At 43.2% G+C, this 16,594-nt stretch overlaps 1 protein-coding gene across 1 annotated transcript in view; it reads right to left on the reverse strand.

The window, feature by feature from the left end:
• Window positions 1-16,594, reverse strand: part of LOC110498733 (calcium channel, voltage-dependent, T type, alpha 1G subunit) — a 198,628-nt gene that overhangs the window by 64,513 nt on the left and 117,521 nt on the right. The window contains exons 18-19 of the mRNA XM_036956460.1: window positions 4,649-4,717; window positions 2,967-3,151 (exon numbers count right to left, since the gene is read on the reverse strand). Of these exons, the coding sequence (XP_036812355.1) occupies window positions 2,967-3,151; window positions 4,649-4,717 (254 nt within the window). The remainder of the gene's footprint in view (window positions 1-2,966; window positions 3,152-4,648; window positions 4,718-16,594) is intronic.

The following is a 16,594-nucleotide window of genomic DNA, read 5'->3' on the forward strand; positions in this document are numbered from 1 at the left end:
TGCATAAAGTCCAGTGAAGTTCGGCATATGATTGTGAGGCATTCTAGGTCGTGTGAACAAAATGACTTGAGTTCCTGTATGTTAGCATAATCACACCATGATTAGTTAATCATCAAACATACACCCCCACCCTTCTTCCCAGAAAAAATTGTATTCCTGTCTTCGCGATGAACTGAGAACACAAATGGCTGTACGGATTCAGACAGTATATCCCAAGAGAGTCATGTTTCTGTGAAACAGACTATGTTACAGTCCCTGATGTCTCTCTGGAAGGAATTCCTCGCCCTGAGCTCGTCAACTTTATTATCCATGGATTGAACATTAATGAGTAACATACTCAGAAGCGGTGGGTGGTGTGCGCACCTCCTGAGTCGGACTAGAAGTCCACTCCGAACACCTCTTCTCCGCCGGTGGTGTTTTGGATCAGCCTCTGGAATCAGTTCAATTGCCCTGGGGGGTACGAACAAAGGATCAGATTTGGGAAAGTTGATATCCTGGTCGTAATACTGGCAAGTTACCGCCGCTCTGATATCCGATAGGTCTTCCCGGATGTATGTAATAACACAAAAAAAACATTTTGGGCTAATAATATAAGACACAACACATAAATAAAAATACTGCAAAGTTGCCTAGGAGCTAGAAGCACGGCTGCCCTCTCTGTCGGCGCCATTTTCTTCATTTCATCTCTAGCAGATTCGTAAGAATTTCTCATCCCGTGTTCAAGAATTGCCCTTTTCCCTTTATTCAGATTACAACCTCTCACTTTCGGTTATGTTAAAATGAAATAATCTCCATCTCGCTATTTTTAAAACAAGCCATAGAAAGTTGGTTGCAAATTCAGTTTAATCCACCAGAAAAGGCTGATCAAATATTACTACAAATATTATGGTTAAACTCAAATATACTAATTGATACAAAAAAAATACGCATTAGTAGGCCAGCATCCTGGAGTCGCCTCTTCACTGTTTCGACATTGAGACTGGTGTTTTGCGGGTACTATTTAATGAAGCTGCCAGTTGAGGACTTGTGAGGCATCTGTTTCTCAAACTAGACACTCTAATGTACTTGTCCTCTCGCTCAGTCATGCACCGGGGCCTCCCACTCTTCTTTCTATTCTGGTTAGAACCAGTTTGCGCTGTTCTGTGAAGGGAGTAGTACACAGCTTTGTACGAGATCTTTAATTTCTTGGCAATTTCTCGCATGGAATAGCCTGACGAGTTTCAGAAGAAAGTTCTTTGTTTCTGGTCATTTTGAGCCTGTAATCGAACCCACAAATGCTGATTCTCCAGATACTCAACTAGTCTAAAGGCCAGTTTTATTGCTTTAATCAGAACGACAGTTTTCAGCTGTGCTAACATAATTGCAAAAGGGTTTTCTAATTATCAATTAGCCATTTAAAATGATAAACTTGGATTAGTTAACATAACGTGCCATTGGAACACAGGAGTGATGGTTGCTTATAATGGGCCTCTGTACGCTGTATGTTGATATTCCATTAAAAAAAATGCTGTTTCCAGCTAAAATAGTCTTTTACAAAATTAACAATGTCTACAGTGCATGTCTGATCAATTTGATGTTATTTTAATGGACAAAAAAAATGTGCTTTTCTTTCAAAAACAAGTGACCCCAAACTTTTGAAAGGTATTGTATGTATGGCCTTGTGTCAATTGAAAACAGTAGACTAAGTCAGTGGTGCTCAATTCTCTCATCAGCGACCGCAAGCTGTTCCAGAACTAGCACACCTGATTCAACTTGTTAACTAAAAAAACGAATAACGCCTATGGAATTTTAACAATATAATATGGCAGAATACAATATGTATGTATCTGTATGTTTCTTCAAAAGGATCTACAAGTAACCTTTGAGATTCATTATAGAACCATTCTCCATAACGGTTCTATAAAGAACCATAAAAAAGGTTTTCTATATAGAACCGTTTTCTATATAGCCCCAAAAAGGGTTGTAACCATAGCGGAACCCTTTTTGTTGTTATATAGAACCTCTTTTTATGTTTTTTTTTATAGAACCCTAAAACTCAACTCTGGATCTCAAAGCCAGTTCCACTGCATTTTTTCGTTGTTCCCTTCTAATCATGGACTGATATAGACCTGGGACACCTAGTTTTACTGTAGCAATTAAATATCAGGTAGAGCAGAAAACACACAGGTACCGGACCTCCTAGGGTAAGAGTTGAATACCCTTGTTATAAAACCTTAGTAAAGGGTTCCATTGAAAGCATGGTTCTTTATAGACACTTCAAAAAATGGTTATATAAAGCCCCAAAAAGGGATCTGCTATAGTTACAAGCCAAATAACCTTTATTTGGTTCTATATATAACCATTTGTTTTTAGTGAGAAAATGTATGGGGAAAAAAATCTCACCCACAACAGCAATATTTTCAAACCACTGACACCATGATAAAATAAATCAAACTGTAAAAAATATAAATTTCAGGCACAATCGCTCATATGAAACACGAATGGTTTTCACTAAACTGATGCGTTATATTTAGCATAATGTTTTACATTTTTGTCATTTAAAAAAAAAATATGTGTTAAAAGTCATCTTATTTTATGATTTTATATATTTAACCAGTAACTCTAGTGGGAAGCAGCCGCAAGAGGAGAAATTTAAAAAATGAAATAACCTATCAAACGGACGTTACACACGACTGAGATGCATTTCAAAATATTGCATAAGATATGTAGCTCTTGAAATATGGATAATGTACATGTCAATATTGCGATTTCAATGTGAATTTGATTCAGGCCTAAGAGATACAGCATGTCAAGTTAGTACAGTATACTGTATATGGAGAAAGTCTCACGCTCTGTTGGCTGGTAGATATATTGTACTGTTTCAGGAACAGGTCTTTTTGTGGTATTGTGAGAAGGTGCGTATGTGTTTGTATGTGTGAGTGTATGTGCGTGTGTATTTGTGTGGGTCCGCTGTTTGTGTAACTCACCGTAGTGGCCTGAGCGTCCGTAGCAAGCGCAGCACTCTGAGCATGCCCAGTATCTTGGGGCTGCTGTTCGATACCAATGAGACCAGGATATCTATGGCTGAAATCATCACTAAAATCCCATCTAGAATGTTCCAGCTGCTCCTCAGGTAGGCCTTATCACCAAATAACCAGCCCAGTGCAGCCACCTGAGAATATACACAGACACTGGGTTAACGACATACATTCTACGAAATTACATTCACAAACAAAGACGGTATCGCACGGTAACGCATATACACAAAACACACATAGTCAAAGCAGTCAATCAGAGAGGCACCTCTCGAGTTGTGCAAAGTAAATTAGGCCAAGCCAAGTGAGATACAAACTTTTGTCGTTGAAGACTTTTCTTCTCTCAGTATTTCAATCTACAAAAAAATGACTGAGACACAACAATAACCCATAGAAGCTTCACAAACTGCATCTCAACTAGGCATGGCTTCATTTGCATATGCTGTGCCTCGTCAGAGCGTTAAGGCATGAATCTATATATAACCAGGCAGTATCAAAGAGAATGATCAAACCCCTGATGAACAAAGACGTGTCGAGGTTACAAAGCCTTTGGTTCCTATGCCCCTGTCAGTTTCCCCCAGACATCTGACTTCCTGTGTGTGACGTTAATTAACCTCCCCCGAGCCCCATTATTCCTGGGCATGATTTCCATTTTGTGTCCGTCTGCCCTCAATGTGTGTGCGTGCGTGTGTGTGTGAGCCCTGGCATTGCGTTGGGCACCAGAATAGAAATGGAGGTCTTAGTGAGTGACACCTGTGAACTTTCTCTAGCCCTCACCCCTCCTCACCGCTACCTACCCCTGCCACAAGCCTCTATACGTAGACATGACCCTCCATTCAAAGCCAGACCATTTGAATATCGGCTAGACAATCCTTTCCTTAGTATTAGTAACAGGTGTCTCGCTCTCTTTGTGTGTGTGTGTATGTGTGTGTGCCAGCGTTCCCTCCCATTCGTGTGAGTGTGTGTTTGAGGCTTACCGAGGTATCAACACTGACAGCCTGTTTTCTTAAAGGCTTTGTCTGTCTTAATGACAGTGAACCGGTAGAGCTGAAGATCAATCATTTGCAGGTGGGCCGTGCCTTAATGTATTTCTGTCATCTTAGCTATCTAAGGTATTTCAGGTATTTTAGGTACTTTGTTAGGCTCTATTTTCTCGTCTCGGATCTATTTGCTCGTCTCACTCTAAATGGTGACCGTTAATGAAACACTGAAATGGTACTTTCGTTCCCCTCCCCCTTCTCTCTTTCTTTCTATTTCTTCAAAGAAGCTTTGGGGCAGAATGAACACAGAAACCACTGATGGATATGCGACGTATAAGAAGTCCTCATAGGAGTAGGATACAGTATACCACGAGACACTGATCTATGGTCAGTTGGGCATTTTTTTACTCTTACTGTAAAGGTTCGGATTCAGGTAAAATAGGCTGATTTTAGATTTGTGCCTACGGGCAACTTCTACCGAACATGTCCTGATATCAGCCAGAGGGCGAAGAGATTTAACCTGGCTCTGTGGACTAGACCAGGTCTGTGGAGGCCTTAACCACAGCCCCGAGGCATAGTGATCAGTGTTGCTTCCTGGGTAGGAGAGTGTGGGTTTACCCACTGTTAGGATCTGTCTCCGTGGTGCCCTCTTACCTTGACTGTCATCTCAGCCACGAAGATCGCTGTGAAGATGTAGTTGGATAACGTGAGGAAGATACGCTCCTGCAGAGAGAGAGACAGAGAGACAGAGAGAGAGAGGGAGACAAAGACAGAGAAAGAAAGCGAGACAGATAGAAGACAGGAAGAGAAGAGAGGAAGATTTAGCATTTTTCAGCATGTTTGAACAAAAATATAGATTTAGGGTTGTATAAACTTGGATTTTTTTTACAATGGCATATACAGATACCTTCCACAACATAACCTTCACTCCAACTCAAAACTCCAAACCTACAACCTGATTTTGGACAAAATTACTTTTTTATTACCAAGAATTCTTACTGCTAAGGACTATCCAGCAAAATTCCTGACAAACCAGCAACCGGCAAAAGAAGCGCAACAGAGACCCGAAAATATCATCCATCCTGGAACTGAGTAGGTAAAGTCCATTCTGAAGCTACTTCGAAAGCCTAGAATGAAATGAAAATGACAATAATCTCTAGATATTTCCCTTTATGGAGACTGAATGCTACGTTAAAAAGCTACCAAGCTTGCTAGGAAAGAAAATACCCGGCTGCAACATTACCTAGCACTGAAGTGTGACGTGAGAGGTGTGAAGCCCCTGTGCCCAACAACGGCAGCAGAGTTCCTCCCCCACCCAAATGCAGAGGCCTCTTTGGCCAACTGCTCCATGGCTTCCCTCTGTGCAGAGGTCACCCTTTGGATATTAAAAATGACAAGGCATGGAAAGAGTACAAAGAGAAGCTCCTCGTGGACAATCCAGAGACACTTTATGCTGACTGCTACTGTAGAAAAATGGGAACGTAAGCAACCTAATCTTACACCCAGACCATCCCTGGCCATGGCACACAGCTTTAAGAGGCAGAGGGTGGAAAATAAGAATAGTATGAAATGAGGACCCTGAGACTGTCAACCTGTACAACAATGGAACAGTGGTGGAGCAGGGCAAATTCATACATTTCCAAAAGGACGGCAGGAGGAGCTTTCTCTTGGTGATGACTACCCCACGCCGAGTGAGTCTGATCACATCTCTTCAAACTGTCCTGCAGACAAGGATAGCCAACACCCCCCCCCCCCCCCCCCCCAGCACTGAACACACCCAGGTCACACAACTGCACTGCTCCTCCATCATTGAGTGGGATAAATTCACAGAGCCGGAGAAAGAGATAGCTCAGAGAGCTAGTCCACACACTCCAGGCACACAAAACAGACTAGCACAACATTTTCATCATCAATCTACACACAAAGCCTCATAGCATGGTTAATGGTGCCGGAGAGGATGGCTGCCATTTGTTGGCTCTTAACCAACTGTGCTATTTTGTTTGTTTTTTCGCATTGTTTGTAACTTATTTTGTACATAAGGTTGCTGCTACCGTATCTTATGACTGAAAATAGCTTCTGGACATCAGAACAGCGATTACTCACCTCGAATTGGACAAATAATCTTTCTTTAATGAGTTGGACGGGAAGGATATACTCCAAACATCCCCGTCATTCGCTGGAGAAAGAAACAGAGATTTTGCGGAAAGAGATCTTGGTTGCCTTGTGAGGATCAGGCGACGAGTGGCTAATCAGCCTTTGCCATCTGTATTGTTAGCCAACGTTCAATCGCTGGAAAAAAAACGAGCCAACGTTCAATCGCTGTAAAATAAATGGGACAAACTGAAAGCAAGTGTATTCTACTGTACCAACGGGACATTAAAAACTGTAATATCTTATGTTTCACGAGTTGTGGCTGAACGACGACCTTAATAACATACAGCTGGCAGGTTATACACTCTATCGGCAGTATAGAATAGCAGCCCCTGGCAAGACACCAGGCGGCGGCATATGTATATTTGTAAACAACAGCTGTTGCACGATATCTAAGGAAGTCTCAAGGTTTTGCTCGCCTGAAGTAGAGTATCTCATGATAAGCTGTAGACCACACTATCTACCTAGAGAGTATTCATCTCTATTTTTCATAGCTGTCTACATACCACCACAGACCAATGCTGACACGAAAACCGCACACAACGAGCTGTATTGCGCCATAAGCAAACAGGAAAATGATCATCCAGAGGCGGCGCTCCTAGTGGCCGGGGACTTTAATGCAGAGAAACTTAAATCAGTTTTACCTAACTTCTATCAGCATGTTAAATGTGCAACCAGAGGGAAAAAACTCAACATCTTTACTCCACACACAGAGACGTGTACAAAGCTCTCCCTCACCCTCCATTTGGCAAATCTGACCATAATTCTATCTTGGTGATTCCTACTTACAAGCAAAAATTAAAGCAGGAACAACCAGTGACTCAGTCTATAAAAAAGTGGTCAGACGAAGCAAATGCTAAACTACAGGAGTGTTTTGCTTGCACAGATAGGAAGGAACATGTTCCAGGATTCATTTGATGGCATTGAGGAGTACACCACATCAGTCACTGGCTTCAACAATAAGTGCATCGATGACGTCGTCCCCACAATGACGGTACATACATACCCCAACCAGAAGCAATGGATTACAGGAAACATTCACACTGAGCTAAAGGGTAGAGCTGCCGCTTTCAAGGAGCGGAACTCTAACCCGGAAGGTTATAAGAAATCCTGCAGTGCCCTCCGACGAACCATCAAACAGGCAAAGCTTCAATACAGAACTAAGATCAAATCGTACTTCACCGGCTCCGAATCTCGTCGGATGTGCCAGGGCTTGCAAACTACAGACTTCAAAGGGAAGCACAGCTGAGAGCTTCCCAGTGACACGAGCCGACCAGACAAGCTAAATAACTTCTATGCTCGCATCGAGGCAAGTAACACTGAAACATGCATGAGAGCATCAGCTGTTCCGGACGATCACGCTCTCTGCAGCCGATGTAAGAAACATTCACAAGGCCACAGGGCCAGATGGATTACCAGGATGTGTACTCCGAGCATGCGCTGACCAACTGCCAAGTTTCTTCACTGACATTTTCAACCTCTCCCTGTTGGAGTCTAATGCCAACATGCTTCCAGCAGACCACCATAGTTCCTGTGCCCAAGAACACTAAGGTAACCTGCCTAAATGACTACTGACCCATAGCACTCACTTCTGTAGCCATGAAATGCTTTGAAAGGATGGTCATGGCTCACATCAACAGCATTATCCCAAGACAGTCGTGAAGAGGGCATGAGAAAACGTATTCCCCCTCAGGAGCCTGAAAAGATTTAGCATGGGTCCTCAGATCCTCAAAAGGTTTTACAGCTGCACCATCGAGAGCATCCTGATGGGTTGCATCACTGCCTGGTATGGTAACTGCTCAGCCTCCGACCGAAAGTCATTACAGAGGGTAGTGCGTACGGCCCAGTACATCACTGGGGCTAAGATTCCTGCCATCCAGGACCTCTATACCAGGCGGAGTCAGAGGAAGGCCCTAAATATTGTCAAAGACTCCAGCCTCCCTAGTCATAGACTGTTCTCCCTGCTACCACACGGCAAGTGGTACGGGAGCGCCAAGTCTAGGTCCAAGAGGTTTCTAATCAGCTTCTATCCCTAAGCCATAAGACTCCTGAACATCTAATCAAATGGCTACCCAGACTATTTGCTATGCCCTCCCCCCTTCTACGCTGCTGCTACTCTCTGTTATTATCTATGCATAGTCACTTTAATAACTCTACCCACATGTACATATTACCTCAATAACCTCGAACACCGGTGCCCCCGCACATTGACTCTGTACCGGTACCCTCTGTATATAACCCCGCTATTGTTATTTTACTACTGCTCTTTAATTATTTGCTATTTTTATCTCATACTTTATTTTAGGTATATTGTCTTAAAACTAGATTGTTGGTTAAGGGCTTGAAATGAATCGTTTCACTGTAAGGTCTACTACATCTGTTGGATTTTGGCGCATGTGACAAACACAATTTCATTTCATTTAATTTTAGTACTGTAGATTACTTTATCACTGACCTCAACCCAGAGTCTCTCAGAGTGTTTACTGACACCACTATCAGATCACAGCAAAATCACAGTCTACTTGAACAGAGCAATACTCAAGGCATCAAAGTCAAAGGAACTGCATAACATTAACAAATGCAAAAGATGGAAGGAAAGTAGTGTAGAAACCAAAAAAACAACCAGGCAACAACAAATTCAACCCCTTCTAGACAACTTCCTGGACAAAATGTTTCACTGTAATAGTGAAGGTGTAAACTTGGCAGTAGAAAACCTAAAAAGTATATTTGACTTCTAAGCTTCCCTAAATTTAAAGCAGACAACATAACAACAATGACAAATGGTTTGATGAAGAATGCAAAACCTAAGAAAGAAATTGAGAAACCTATCGAACCAAAACATAGAGACCCAGAAAACCTGAGCCAATGTCTTCACTATGGTGAATCACTAAAACAATACGGAAATACATCACGGAAAAAGAGGGCACAGAATGTCAGAAATCAGCTCAATGTAATTGAAGAATCCATGGACTCTAACCACTTTTTGGGTGCACTCTCAGCGCACATCGTTGCAAACACGAAGAGTTATCTATCCAAAATAGAAATGTATGGATAAACCACTTCTCCAATCTTTTTGGCTCTATAACAAAGACAAAAAGCAAAAACATATACATGATCAAATACAAATGTTTGAATCAACTATTAAAGACTACCAGAACCTACTGGATTCTTCATTTACATTGAACTATAGGACAATATACAAACCCAAAAGGCCTGTGGTGTTGATAGTATCCCAAATGAAATTATAAAATATACAGACCACAAATTCCAATTGGCTATACTTCAACTTTTTAACTTCATCCTCAACTCTGGCATCTTCCCCAATATTTGGAACCAAGGACTGATCACCCCAATCCACAAATGTGTAGACACATTTGATCCCAATAACTACCGCGGGATATGCGGAAAATCTTTGGAAAATCCTCTGCATTATAAGTAAAAACAATGTACAGAGAAAATGTCAAAATGTCTTTCTACCAAATTACCGCGTGACAGATCATGTGTTCACCCTGCTCACTCTATTTGACAAACAAACAAACCAAATCAAAAGTAAAGTCTTCTTATGCTTTGATATCAAAAAGGTTTGTTGACTCAATTTGGCATGAGGGTCTGCTATACAAATTGATGGAAAGCGGTGTTGGGGAAAAAACATACGACATCATAAAATCCATGTACACAACAAGTGTGCGGTTAAAATTGGCAAAAAATACATAACTATTTCCATAGGGCCGTGGGGTGAGATAGGGATGCAGCTTGAGCCCCACCCTCATTAACATATATGTCAGCGAATTGGCAAGGGCACTAGAACAGTCTGCAGCGCTAGGCCTCACACTACTAGAATCTGAAGTCAAATGTCTACTTACTGTGTGCTGATGAGCTGTTGCTTCTGTCCCCAGCCAAGGAGGGCCTAAAGCAGCACCTAGATCTTCTGCACAGATTCTATCAGACCTGGGCCCTGACAGAAAATTCAACCTCTCTTTCGTATCATCTAAGATCCCAAAAGATTGGAAAGCTGCTGCGGTCATCCCCCTCTTCAAAGGGGGTGACACTCTAGACCCAAACTGTTACAGACCTACATCTATCCTACTGTGCCTTTCTAAAGTCTTTGAAAGCCAAGTTAACAAACAGATCACCGACCATTTCGGATCCCACCGTACCTTCACCGCTATGCAATCTGGTTTCCTAGCTCAGCCACGCTCAAGGTCCTAAACGATATCATAAACGCCATCGATAAAAGACAATACAGTGCAGCCATATTCATCGACCTGGCCAAGGTTTCGACTCTGTCAATCACCGCATTCTTATCGGCAGACTCAACAGCCTTGGTTTCTCAAATGACTGCCTCGCCTGGTTCACCAACTACTTCTCAGAATTCAGTGTGTCAAATCGCAGGGCCTGTTGTCGTGACCTCTGGCAGTCTCTAAGGGGGTGCCACAGGGTTCAATTCTCGGGCCGACAATTTTCTCTGTATACATCAATGATGTTGCTCTTGCTGCTGGTGATTCTCTGATCCACCTCTACGCAGACAACACCATTCTGTATACTTCTGGCCCTTCTTTGGACACTGTGTTAACAAACCTCCAGACAAGCTTCAATGCCATACAACACTCCTTCCTTGGCCTCCAACTGCTCTTAAATGCAAGTAAAACTAAATGCATGCTCTTCAACCGATCGCTGCCTGCACCCGCACGTCTGTCTAGCATCACTACTCTGGACGGATCTGACAACTACTCACATTAAGCAGACTCACATTAAGCATCTCCAATCCAAAATTAAATCTGGAATCAGCTTCCTATTTCACAACAAAGCATCCTTCACTCAAGCTGCCAAACATCCCCTCGTAAAACTGACTATCCTACCAATTCTTGACTTCGGCGATGTCATTTACAAAATAGCCTCCAACACTCAGCAAATGGGATGTAGTCTATCACAGTGCCATCCGTTTTGCCACCAAAGCCCCATACTGCGACCTGTATGCTCTTGTTGGCTGGCCCTCGCTTCATATTTGTCACCAAACCCACTGTCTCCAGGTCATCTATAAGTCTTTGCAGGTAATGCCCCGTCTTATCTCAGCTCACTGGTCACCATAGCAACACCCACCCGTAGCACGCACTCCAGCAGGTATATTTCACTGGTCACCCCCAAAGCCAACTCCTTATTTTGCTGCCTTTCCTTCCAGTTCTCTGCTGCCAATGACTGGAACGAATTGCAAAAATCACTGGATCTGGAGACTTATATCTCCTCACCAATTCTAAGCATCAGCTGTCAGAGCATCTTACCAATCATTGCACCTGTACATAGCCCATCTGTAAATAGCCCACCCAACTACCTCATCCCCATATTGTTATTTATTTATTTGGTCCTTTGCAGCCCAGTATCTCTACTTGCACATTCATCTTCTGCACATCTATCACTCCAGTGTTGAATTGTTAAATTGTCATTATTTTGCCACTATGGACTATTTATTGCCTTACCTCCCTACAAAGACAATGGTGTTCCAAAAAAGGTCCAGTTGCCCTAGAGCACACAAAAAAACTATACATACGGCGGCCTAAACATCAGTTCCACAGGTAACTTCCACAAAGCTGTGAACGATCTGAGAGACAAGGCAAGAAGGGCCTCCTAAGCCATCAAAAGGAACATAACATTTGACATACCAATTTGGATTTGGCAAAAAAAATACTTGAATCCGTTATAGAACCGTTTCCCTTTACGGTTGTGAGGTCTGGGGTCTGCTCACCAACCAAGACTTCACAAAATGGGACAAATTCCAAATTAAGACACGCAGAATTCTGCAAATATATCCTCAGTGCAAAACGTAAAACACAAAATAATGCATGCCCGCAAATGATCAAAATCCAGAAAGAGACGTTAAATTCTACAACCACCTAAAAGGAAGTGATTCCCAAACATTCCATAAGAAAGTCATCACCTACAGAGAGATGAACCTGGAGGAGAGTACCCTAAGCAAGCAGGTCCTGGGGCTCTGTTCACAAACAGACCCCACAGAGCCCCAGGACAGCAACACAATTAGACCCAATCAAATCATGAGAAAACAAAAAGATAATTACTTGACACATTGGAAAGAATTAACAAAAAAACTGCTCAAACTAGAATGCTATTTGGCCCTAAACAGAGAGTACACAGTGGTAGAATACCTGCCCACTGTGACTGATCCAAAATTAAGGAAAGCTTTGACTATGTAGAGACTCGGTGAGCATAGCATTGCTATTGAGAGAGGCCGCTGTAGGCAGACCTGGCTCTCAAGAGGAGAAAGGCTATGTGCACACTGCCCACAAAATGAAGTGAAACTGAGCTGCACTTTCTAACCTCCTGTCAAATTTATGACCATATTAGAGACACATATTTCCTTCAGATTATACAGATCCACAAAGAATTCGAAAACAAACCCAATTTTGATAAACTGCCATATCTATTGGGTGAAATACCAGTGTGCCATCACAGCAGCAATATTTGTGAACTGTTGCCACAAGAAAAGGGCAACCAGTGAAGAACAAACACCACTGTAAATACAACCCATATTTATGTTTATTTATGTTCCTTTTTGTCCATTAACTATTTGCACATCGTTACAACACTGTATATAGCCATAATATAACATTTGAAATGTCTCTATTCCTTTTGTGAGTGTAATGTTTACTGTTCATTTTTGACTGTTCATTTCACTTTTGTTTATTATCTATTTCCCTTGTATTGGCAATGTAAACACATGTTTCCCATGCCAATAAAGCCCTTTGAATTGAATTGATAGAGAGGTTATCATCGAGGAACTTCATTGGAACTTTTTTTTTCACACTTCAGCGTTGTCTCTGTGCTGCTGTGCTGTTTGTTTGCCTCTTGGCAACCTGCAAAACTAATTTAAAAAAAAAACTTTTAATAACCATTTGATCAAAACTCTGCATTTAACACATTTAACAACATCTTAGTTTTTCCCTCATTTAACTTTCACCGGGATGCTTTATTTGGACATGACATGATTCTTCTACAGGACCGCCACCAGACGAGAAATCTAAGTAGTAACATTAAAGCTATGTGATATAATTGCAGTCACTGCACTCATAATATGTGGATAGCCGAGTGTCAAGCCCAGCTTCAGATGCAATCATTAGGAAAGGTTGAAACTGTCTGTGCCACCAGTCAAAGGCCGAGCCTTCTCAGGTTTCTTCTCCACCCGTTATGGGGTCTAAGGTGACGAAGCCTCCCACCATTAGCTCTGACATATTGAAAACTCTAGTCATTGGCGACTCCATTGCCTGCAAAAGAATCATACAGCGATCATACACTGTTTACCAGGGGTTAGGGCTACCTACATGAAGGCTGATCTGAAGAAGGTGCTGGCTAAAACTGGTAAGTGTAAAGAGTATAGGGATATTTTGTTATCCATATCGGAACCAACAATGTTAGGATGAGACAGTCAGAGGTCACCAAGCGCAACATAGCGTCAGTGTGTAAATTAGCTAGAAAAATGTGTCAGCATCGAGTAATTGTCTCTGGCCCCCTCCCAATTAGGGGGAGTGATGAGCTCTACAGCAGTCTCTCAACTTAATCGCTGGTTGAAAACTGTTTTCTACCCCTCCCAAAATATCTAATTTGTAGCTAATTGTCCCTCTTTCTGGGAATCACACCCAAACAGGACCAAGCCTGACCTCCTGAGGAGTGATGGAGTCTATCCAAGCTGGAGTGGTGCTCTCATCATATCTATCAACATAGAAAGGGATCTAACTCCTCTAGCTCCACACTGAGATAGGGTGCAGGCCAGGCAGCAGGCTGTTAGCCTGCCAGCTTAGCCTTCCACTTATTAAGACCGTGTCTCTGCCTTCTATCGAGGTTGGGAAAAACTAAACATGGTGGTGTTCACCTTAGCAATCTCACTGGAATAAAGACCGCCTCCATTCCTGTCATTATTGAAAGAGATTGTGATACCTCACATCTCAAAATAGGGCTACTTAATGTTAGATCCCTCGCTTCCAAGGCAGTCATAGTCATTGAACTAATCACTGATCATAACCTTGATGTGATTGACGTGACTGAAACATGGCTCAAGCCTGATGAATTTACTGTGTTAAATGAGGCCTCTCCTCCTGGTTACACTAGTGACCATATCTCACACACATCCTGCAAAAGCGGAGCTGTTGCTAACATTGACGACAGCAAATTATTATTATTATCAATGACGATCTTGTCTCATCGCTGCAACTCCCCAACGGGCTTGGGAGAGGGGAAGGTCGAGTCATGTGTCCTCCAAAACCTGACCCACCAAACCACACTCCTTAACACCCGACAGCTTAAACCGGAAGACAGTCACACCAATGTGTCGGAGGAAACACCGTTCAACTGACGACCAGAGTCAGCCTGTAGGCGCCAGGCCCACCACAAGGAGTCGCTAGAGCGAGATCAGCCAAGTAAAGCCCCCCCCTTACCCGAACAACGCTGGGCTAATTCTGCGCAGCCCTATGGAACTCTCGGCCATGGCCGATTGTGACACAGCCTGGGATCGAACACAGGTCTTATGTGACACCTCAAGCACTGCGATACAATGCCTTAGACTGCTGCGCCACTCTGAAGGTCCATGACAGCAAAGTTAAATGTACAAAAACAGAAATGTATGCGTTCTTGTCTTTTGAGCTTTTTTTGCAGGCTAATCAATTACTTGTTATAGCTACTGCTCACAGGCAACCTGGGCCGTATACAGCGTTCCTCACTGAGTTCCCTGTATTCCTATCAGGCCTTTTAGTGATCGCAAATAATATTAAAAGTCCACACACCAAGTCCAAAAGGGTTTTGTCCAACATGTCTCCCGGACCTACGCATACCTTGGATCTAATTTTGTCCAGTGGGATAAATATTTTTCCTCATAATCCTGGACTATCAGACCATCATTTTATTATGTTTGCAATCTCAACAAGTAATCTGCTCAGACCCCAACCAAGGATTATCAAAAGCTGCGCTATAAATTCTCAGGTAACCCAAAGATTCCTAGAGTGCTAGCCCCTCTACACTGGCTTCCTGTTAAGGCTAGGCCTGATTTCAAGATTTTACTGCTAACCTACAAAGCATTACATGGACTTGCTCCTACCTACGGTATCTCTCTGATTTTGTCCTGCTGTGCACACTTACACGTACACGGTCACAAGGCTCAGATTTTATAGTCCCTAGAATTTCTAAGCAAACATCTGGAGGCAGGGCTTTCTCCTACAGAGCTCTTATGGTCTGCCTATTCATGTGAGAGAAGCAGACTTGGTCTCAACCTTTAAGTCTTCACTGAAGACTCATCTCTTCAATAGGCCCTATGATTGAGTGCAGTCTGGCCCAGGGGTGCGAAGGTGAACAGCAAGGCACTGGAATGACGAACCGCCCTAACTGTCTCTGTCTGGCTGGCTACCCTCTCTCCACTGGGATTCCCTGCCTCTGACCCTATTACAGGGGCTGATGCACTGGCTTACTAGTGCTCTTCCATGCCGTCCCTAGTAGGGGTGCGTCATGGCATGCAAGGCTTTTTCTCCCGCTATTCTCGACTTAAGTGGGTTAAGTCACTGACGTGATCTCCCTGTCTGGTCTTGCGTGAGCTACACTCAGCCTTGTCAGTTGGTGGTCTGTTGATATTCCTCTAGTGGTTTGGGGTTGTGTTTTGGCAAAGTGGGTGGGGTTATATCCTGCCTGGTTGGCCATATTCGGGGGTATCATCAGGCAGGGCCACAGTGTCCCCCGACCCCTCCTGTCTCAGCCTTCAGTATCTATGCTGCAAATAGTCTATATCCCGGGGGGCTAGGATCAGTCTGTTACATCTGGTGTAATTATCCTTTCTTATCTGTTGTCGTCTGTGATTTTAAGAATGCTCCCTCTAATTCTTTCTCTCTCTCTCTCCCTCTCCTCCCGGAGGACCTGAGCCCTAGACCCATGCCTCAGGACTGCCTGGCCTTATGGCTCCTGGCTGTCCCCAGTCCACCTGGTCGTGCTGCTGCTCCAGCATCAACTGTTGTGCCTGCGGCTATGGAACCCTGAGCTGTTCATGCTACCTTGACCCGTGCCTGCTGTTTTTAATTTTTTTAGTTTTTGAGGCTGATTTGTCCGCGATTTGATTATCTCTTTCTCCCTCTCTCCCTCGCTCTACTGCACATGCTGTCTCAACCTTTGAATGCTCTGCTATGAAAAGCCAACTGACATTTAATTTACTTCTGAGGTGCTGACCAATTGCACCCTCTACAACTACTGTGATTATTTTTTGACCCTGCTGGTCATCTATGAATGTTTGAACATCTTGAAGAACAATCTCGCCCTAATGGTCATGTACTCTTCTTATCTCCACCCTGCCCAGCCAGAAGAGGGCTGACCCCCCCCCCCCCCCCCCCCCTCTATCTTTCTAGGGAGTTTTTCCTAGGCACCGTGCTTCTACATCTGCAATGCTTGCTGTTTTGGGTTTTAGGCTGG

Source organism: Oncorhynchus mykiss, chromosome 20 (assembly GCF_013265735.2).
Source record: "Oncorhynchus mykiss isolate Arlee chromosome 20, USDA_OmykA_1.1, whole genome shotgun sequence".
Taxonomy (NCBI): Eukaryota; Metazoa; Chordata; class Actinopteri; order Salmoniformes; family Salmonidae; genus Oncorhynchus; species Oncorhynchus mykiss.